This window comes from Lipotes vexillifer, unplaced genomic scaffold, assembly GCF_000442215.2.
Source record: "Lipotes vexillifer unplaced genomic scaffold, Lipotes_vexillifer_v1.1 scaffold618, whole genome shotgun sequence".
In the NCBI taxonomy this organism is placed as follows: Eukaryota; Metazoa; Chordata; class Mammalia; order Artiodactyla; family Lipotidae; genus Lipotes; species Lipotes vexillifer.
This window is the reverse complement of record NW_006799025.1, coordinates 2,788,737-2,797,210: the sequence shown is the minus strand read 5'-3', so window position 1 is coordinate 2,797,210 and position 8,474 is coordinate 2,788,737. Positions and strand designations below refer to the sequence as shown.

The 8,474-nt window shown below is 43.7% G+C and overlaps 1 protein-coding gene across 1 annotated transcript in view; it reads left to right on the top strand.

The window, feature by feature from the left end:
* The first annotated feature begins 259 nt into the window (after positions 1 to 259).
* The window catches only part of TM4SF4 (transmembrane 4 L six family member 4), a 21,022-nt gene continuing 12,807 nt past the window's right edge, over positions 260 to 8,474 (top strand). Inside the window, exons 1-2 of the mRNA XM_007471302.1 lie at positions 260 to 616; positions 1,353 to 1,442. Coding sequence (XP_007471364.1) covers positions 443 to 616; positions 1,353 to 1,442 — 264 coding nt within the window. The 5' untranslated portion in view covers positions 260 to 442. The remainder of the gene's footprint in view (positions 617 to 1,352; positions 1,443 to 8,474) is intronic.

Sequence of the window (8,474 nt, the reverse complement as noted above, 5' to 3'; positions counted from 1 at the left end):
TGGGGGAAATATTTCTTGATTTGTGCAGGGCCATTGTCAGTTTAAAGGTGCAGTAGTCCCAGATGCTGTTTGTTCCAGCCCTAAGTTCAACTGCAGCAAGGTTGAGTGTCTTGTCTGTGCTGGTGGATTATTAACAGAGGTTATTGGTCTCCATGGCAAAATCGCAATGAACGTAATCTTATTTATGAGGGTGAAGAAAAAAAAAAAAGACTTCGGGTCAGGGAGAATGTATAAATGTCCATCGCCATCGAGGTTCTGCTATACTTGAGAAGCTGAAGCGACTCCAAGGACACAGTTCACAGGGTGATCTTGCTTCTCAGCTCCAAAGTTTGGATTGATCTGGGGACAATTATTACGCCTCTGCGGCGGATAACTCAGAAGAGAGCCTGTGAAGGAGGCATCGAGGGGGCTCATATCGAGACCTGCATCCTACCTCCCCGGCATGTGCACTGAGAGGTGTGCCAAGTGCCTGGGCAGCACCCTCATTCCCCTCGCTGTGTTTGGCTTCCTGGCTCACCTCCTGCTATTTTTCCCTGGAGGAAAAGTGATAGACAACAATGACCACCTTTCTGACGAGGTCTGGTATTTTGGAGGAATATTAGGAAGCGGGGTCTTGGTGAGTAAGGAAGCCTTAAAATCTCCCCAAAGGAGATTTTCGCTCCATCCTTTTAAAATTGGGTACTTACTGAACAGGAAGAGATGTAGTTGCTAACGAAAGCCCAAGCATCGCATGATGAAAAGTCAGCACTTTAATCTTTACCCTTCCCCGTTGGGACTTGCCAGAGGCATGTGCACTAAATTGACTAAGTAATGAAATCCCCAGGCTTAGGCTGGCAGCTCCCATGGGTCAGTTGACTTCCCTGAACCAAACTGAGAGCCGCATAATATCTTTAACAAGAACGAGCACACATTTTCTAGTTAATCGATTGACTAAAACCCACCAAGAGAAGGAGGTGTCTGTGGGTTCCTCTTCCACTCTTGTGCTAATGATTTCTTTACCCCTTGTTTCCAATAGCAGTTGGGGACCTCTGGTTTAGAGACAGAGAGAGAGAGATTCATATTTCATGCCAACTGAGGACAAGTTTCTTATCCCTATCCTATGCCACCATGTAAATGGAAACTCGGGGTGTCATACCTAGACATCTTGCCTTGGAGCTGTAGCTAGGCCAGATAGAACCTAAAGACTCCATAATACTTGTCTACGCACCAGCCAGGCTCCGTGAGCTCTTGCCGTCCTCTTTGGCCACCGAGTCCCACGTTGCAGACGTAGTTCCTCACACAGGCAGGCAGGCTCGGGCCCCCGCTTCACATGCCAGACCAGACCCACTCTGAGGTGCTTCTTTTGCTGGTAGATGATCTTCCCTGCGCTGGTGTTCTTGGGCCTGGAGAACAATGACTGTTGCAGGTGCTGTGGCAACGAGAGCTGTGGGAAGCGCTTTGTGGTGAGTTGGGGGGCGAGGGGGGAGGGGGAGGGGGGAGGGGCAGCCACCAGAACTGCTCCGGGGTGCACTGCCTCCTTTGCGCTGGACGTGGGGATGAGTTACCGGCCCCAGGCAGGACTCTGGGGGCAGCTGGTACAGGGATGAAGGTGGGATTCTTGCTGGTGCGAAATAACAATAATCATACAAATTTAAAACCATAGCCCTCCTACTTATAGGGTATGAGTACCATTTAAAATGTTACAAACAGGCAGGGCTATCAGAGTTGGAAAATTGCAGTGATGCCATATAAGGAATGCATGCTCGGAAGGCAGAGATGGGGGCTGTGACTCTCCCTCTGCCACTTCGAAGCCCTGAGACCTTGGGCAAGTCATTTCCCTTCTCTGGCTCTGCATTGCCTCATCTGTAAAGGGGAGCTGGGACAGGATAACAGATGGTAACCTCCTCTCCCTTATAGTCCCGTAAACTCTCCATCCACACCACCGCCAGCTTCACTGCTTCAGAGGCTCAGCAATTCCCTACCTCTACCTGGATTTTGCCTCCGGCCTTCTGTTTCCTTTCTTGTTTCCTGCAGCCATCCATCTTTAGTGGGCAAGCTAGAGAAACTAGGCTTCACCATTCCGAGCTGGAGTGGGAAGAAGGCTGGGAGTGGGGTTGGGTTCCATTTCCGCAACTGGGGTGCTCTCTGCCGTCCTCTGTTCATCTATAAGATGAGGAAGTTGGACTAGATCAGAATGTCCCAAGTACAGACAAGCTCTGCTAGTACACAGATGTGCTCTATCTTTCAATAACATCGAAGGTTAATTTTGATTCTCCTTCAGTCCTCTCGATTCTATCAAGAAAACTCTTATTTTGATGGAAATGCCTTTACTCTTTCTAATCCTTTGTAATCTCCCTTTCTACCAAGCCTCCAGCTCCAGGAATGCAAGGAACGTTAACTAGAAATTCAATAATATTTTGTTTATGTGTGTTAATGATTCTAGTCTTTCATTCATAGAGGTGATATAAATGAATAAAATAGAGAGTTGACTTAAAGAAAAATATTGAGTTCAGGTACATTGATGTGGCAAAAATGAAGAAAGCTGAACTGGAATTACTGGCTGGATGATGAGTAAGACCAGCTCCTGCTCTAATTTCCCGAGATTCAATTGTCCATCTAAGAGAACCCCAATGATGAATTACACACCCTTGCCTTAACCTCTTAAAGGGAAAGGTGTAGCAATTTGTCCTGAAACAGAATCATCTCTAACATTTCCTTCTCATCACTATTTGCTCAGTCAATTAAAAAATATCTATCGACTACATATGAAGGGCTGAGGCTGGTGCACTGCAAATACAATGATGCTTTTCCATGTGAGATGGAGGATCATTCAAAGAGAATGTTCTCACCTTTGTAACACCATCAAGCATTGGTTATTATAGCAACATTTAAAATCACCATTTACAAAGAGATGTAAAAATCAACCACAATTCATTTGCTACAATTATGTAACGTGCTATATATAAGGATATTTTACTATACTTAATTATAAAGGAAAGGAATAAAGCATGGAATAAAGCATTTTCTCTTTGAAATGTAATCCCACTATACCTTGTGGGTTTGGGGGCAATAAATTGGAAACAAGAATTTGAAAAAAATTAGCAATTAAGAAAGTTGGATGAATTGCTTAGAAATCTAACAGCTCATTCCCTGGTGCTGAGTAGAAGTCTGAAGATTAGCCAGTATAAAGCCAGGGTTTTTGTTTGTTTATTTCTTTTGTTTTTAGGTTTATACATAACCAAAGTGAGATGTGAAACAATATTCAAAGTATTGTGCAAAGAGTGTTTTTAAATTAGATTTATGTGAAGTCCAAGAGGAAGCCCGAAAAGTCACATTTTTACAAGCACCGTTGAGTCAATACAATCTGAAACATTTGGTCTGCCCAATTCTAGTTGTCTGACTGGGTTTCCTCGCCCCACGGCGGGCATCTGCCCTTGGTGTGGGTTGAGGATGACTCCTCCCAGCCACTGGCTGACTGTCCACAAGGGTAGTGCCCGTCAAAGGACCAGCTCTGCCAGCTGGAAACCAAGACACAGCCAGAGCTGCCCTGTACCAGGGGCACCACACTCTAGGTGGCCAGCAGAAGGATTTCTTGTTTGGGGTTCATTTGTTTGTTAGTCAGCTGCCAACTTTTAAAGGTAGAGAGATTTCACAAAAAATATCTAGATATCTTGCTTCTTTTTCGAAAAACAAAAAAATGACCTGTTACTCCTGGGCCTCCATTTTGACACAAAAACGGCCTGTACTGGGAGTGACTGAGCTCTTCACCCACCCCTAAGGGCCACTGGGTCATGCGCCTGCTTTAGAGCCAAGTTTCCTTAAGGTTCTGAGGTTCTGGAGCAATCAATCATCAGTTTGTAACGAAAGGTGTTTACAAACATTTTGTCAGACAAAAAGAAAAAAAGCTGCAGCATAATTTGATTGGTACTATAATGCTAAAGGTTTGAATTAGTTTTCCAAAGGCTCACAGCCTTCCCCTCCAGTGTTTAAGGAACACTGGGCTTCTGAGGAACGTGGTGTAAGAAATCCTGTTGGGTAGAAAGGCCTGTGAGGCAGGAACAGACTAGGCCAAGGGCTGCTGAGCTAAATCCTGCGTCTGTCTTCACAGCTTTGCTCTCCATCATTTGCTTCCTGGCCTCTCTCTCTCCTCTCTTCTTTGCTGCATCTTTCTGGAATATTCCCCAGAAGTCAGCTGCATCATTCTCTTCCCTTCCCTTGGGTATTAAAACCAGGACATATGAATCAATAGTGGAAGCAGGATGTGATGGCTGTAGAGATAAAGCAAGACAGTGAGCCGGGAAAAAAAAAATCTTGAGGTCACCTAATTGATAGTTTCATAGTGAAACTAAAAAATAGAGGCAAACTCTCCACTGAGGCAGAGCAACTGAAACGCAGTCCCAGGGATCTGCAATCTTTTAAATAAATTAGGGTAAATGAGAGTTGAGAAAAGGGAGCCCTGGGGCAAAAGCTATGAGAGGAGGGTGACTTCCAAGGTGGGCTTTGGAAACCCTGGCCTGGGTTTGTAGTTAGGTCTCAACCTGGTTCTCCAAAACTGGAGGTGCCCTAGCTGCTGATCTGTGGCTGGCCAACGTCTCCTGCCCCCTAATCCTTAAAAAAAGAAAAAAAATTGACATCTCAGGGTCCAATGGGGCAGCTGATTAATTTTATCAACGCTTTTGTGTTAAGTATATTCTTTAATAAGAGCCTTTAGAAGACCTTGACCTTGACTCAGAAGAGTGTCTCTAATAATGGGACTGATAAAGGAGATATTTAGGGGTAGGCTGGCATTTCAGCATCCTGAAAGTATATCAGGCAGATAAAGCACCCCCCCCCCCGCCGGCCCCGCCCAACCCATAGGCAGGGCCAGATGGTTGATAGACCTGTTCTGAAGGAAGATCTTGGTTAGGTCATAAATCAGTCTATTCACTGCAGAGTCAGCACGTCTCCCCATGACCAGCTCGGCTCGCCAGCGCCCCTTAGGGATGCCTTCTGTGTAAGCACTTGTGCCGTCAGTACTTCCTGAGGCCAAGAGCAGTGGCGCTGACAGCCGCCTCTGCATTCCTTGGAAGGACAGCCCGTTTGAGGGGGATTTAAGAAAGACACTTCTTTTGAAATAACAGATTATCTTAAAAGGAGAAATAACGTATGAAACCCTATTTCTTCAGTAAATGTTTCCTTTGCTTCAAAATCCTCTGCTGTAAAAGGGACCGTGGCAGTTGCTACCTTTTGTAAGGACATTGCAAGAACGCGGGAAGAGGTTGCAAGCCTTAGCGTGCAGGGCAGGGGAGAGTAGTACCAAGTGCCTGGGGTACTGAGGACACATAGGTCCTCGATAAATGCTTGTTGGTTGAATGAAGTAAATGAACGCTCTGGGAGGATTTCAGGTGATTTCCGTACTTTATCAGGCTCAATTCTCACAATAGCCCCTAATGAGTTAGGCATTCTCGTTTTATAAATAAGGAAACTGAAGCTCCTGCAAGTTGAGTTTCTGACCACCACACCCGCGACGCCCCTGTCTGTCTTCTGGGCTTCCCAAGGCTGAGGCAGAAAATACAGGAGGACATTCACGTTTAAGCGAGAAAACACTTCAAATAATATCTATTATGTACCTCTTAGAAAACTTGCTGAGAGGAACCTTCATGCCCACCAGAGATGTTTCCCCAACATGTTGCCACTACCCAAGCCTCAAAATACCATGTCTCCGAACCACCCACCCTTCCCCGCTTCTCAGCCCCCCACCCCTCCTCCATTTGCTTCAGCTGACATAGCACACACCACGGACCAGGGCAGAGCTGGGATCTCATCCCACGTCGTCTGCCTCCAGAGCCCAGTAGAGGGGGAGGCCTTAAAGTTGACACATGGTGAATTCGAGAGCATCTTACTTCCGTTTCAAGGGAAGTATTTACAGCATATACATTAACATATTTCTTTAGAAATACAAACTGAACATGTGTGCTGAGCAACCATAAGACAATCAGCCTGTTTACTTTTATTTTTCTCCCCAGAGCTGTACTCTCTGTATTTCTGGAAGCTTAAAGTATGTGAGGCTATGATTATTAAAACATTATAATATAATAATGACACTTATCAAGTGCTTGTTAATGTCATGGGAAATTATCCAAATCTTGGAAATAGGCAAAAGAGATTTCTGGGTATCCCCACAGTGAAATACCAGGCATTATCTAAGAGCCTACCCCACCTGGGGGTTATCTGATTTGCTAGACAATGTGTACATTTGATTCCCTATTTCCTATTTTTGATTAGTTATCTTACATATTATGATCTCTGGGAGACGGGTAGTTATTATCGAGGCTTATTTTACAGAAGAAGAAACGGAGATCTTAGAAAGATGACCTTCCCAAATTCATGAGGGAGGAACCAGGACTCAGACCCAGTTCTGTCTGCCTGTATCCCATGTCCTTGACCACTACACTACACAGTAGTGTCCCCCATTACTATTTACTCATTTAGAATAGGGAAAACATGTCCACAGTACAAAAACTACAACGGAAGCCACACATTCCTGACTCCAAAGTCTGGCAACGCCCTTCCCCAGAGGTTACCAGTGTTTCCAATTATTGTGTCTCCTTCCAGAAATATTCCAGGCCTTTTGCCTGTTTAGTTTTAAAAACACCCTGCTCCCTGACATATTCAACTTGATTTCAATAACTTCTCTTTTAACATGAAAAATTGTGTATCATGAAACCCATGATAAATGGAATGTACTCCATCTGATTTTAAGATTGACAATATCTCAGAGTAGTAAATTTAGCAATTTTTTAAAGACTTCTGAACACGAAATGACTTAAAACAAAGTGACATAAAGTGTACCTTGCTTCGTGTAGGTCATCCATTCTGGAAAAGTTATGAAAAATTATTTAGAGTATTTTTTTTATTTCAAGTTGAGATATTTCAAATGTGAATACAAAAACGAAACATACTACCTGTAGCTTTATGAAATTGTAACTTGATGCCATATTTTCTTCAGAAAGTTTTGTAAAGAAATAAAACCTTATTGCTTCAATTGAGGGTCACTGTCTTGCCCTCCTCTCTTATACATCCCTCCCTCCTGCGAGTAACCGTAATCAGGGAATCAGTACAGCCCATATCCATCCATTTTTTTTAACTTTTGCTACCAAAAATCAATCTTCCAAATGTTCTAGACTGTACTGTCCAATACAGGAGCCACTATCCACATGTGGCTATTGAGCATATGGAATGTGGCCAATCAAAATTGAGATGTACTAATTTTGTTCTTTTACATGTAGCTAGAGGCAGGGTGGGAAAAAACGTGCAGACCTACTAGAGAATGGACTTGAGGACATGGGGAGGGGGAAGGGTAAGCTGGGACAAAGTGAGAGAGTGGCATGGACATACATACACTACCAAATGTAAAATAGATAGCTAGTGGGAAGCAGCCGCATAGCACAGGGAGATCAGCCCGGTGCTTTGTGACCACCTAGAGGGGTGGGCTAGGGAGGGTGGGAGGGAGACGCAAGAGGGAGGGGATGTGGGGATATATGTGTGTGTGTGTGGCTGATCCACTATGTTGTAAAGCAGAAACTAGCACACCATTGTGAAGCAATTATACAGCTATAGACAAAGTGAGAGAGTGGCATGGACATATATACACTACCAAATGTAAAATAGATAGCAAGTGGGAAGCAGCCGCATAGCACAGGGTGATCAGCCCGGTGCTTTGTGACCACCTAGAGGGGTGGGCTAGGGAGGGTGGGAGGGAGACGCAAGAGGGAGGGGATGTGGGGATATATGTGTGTGTGTGTGGCTGATCCACTATGTTGTAAAGCAGAAACTAGCACACCATTGTGAAGCAATTATACAGCTATAAAGATGTTATAAATAAATAATAAATAAAAATAAATTTTTTTTTAAAAAAAATTGAGATGTACCTGGGACTTCCCTCACGGTCCAGTGGTTAAGAATCTGCGCTTCCACTGCAGGGTGCGTGGGTTCAATCTCTGGTCGGGGAACTAAGATCCGGCGTGCTGCGAGGCTTGGCCACAAAAAAAATAAAGAAAAATTGAGATGTACCATAAGTATAAAACACATACCAGATTTCAAAGAATTGGTAAAAAGAAGAATGTAAAATATCTCATTAGTAGTTTTTATATTGATTACCTGTTGAACTGATAATATGTTGGATATGCTGAGTTAAAGGAAATATATTATCAAAATTAATTTCATTTTTTTAAACCTTTTAAGAAGTGTTACTAGAAAATTTTAAGTTACGTATATGGCTCGCATTATATTTCAGTTGGACAGTGTTGGGATAGAGGTGCTTACAAGGGGGACTCTTCGATAAAGGGGAAAATTATCTCATTGCTATTTTATATTAACTTGATTTTTCATTTACTCAGACTTGCCTAAAATGAGGACTGTTTGCATTTGTACTCACTTTTTGTGTCTGTAAGCATTTGCCTGTGACATGTTCCAGGAATGATATCTAAAATCCTCCACTCACCTCACACAGCAGG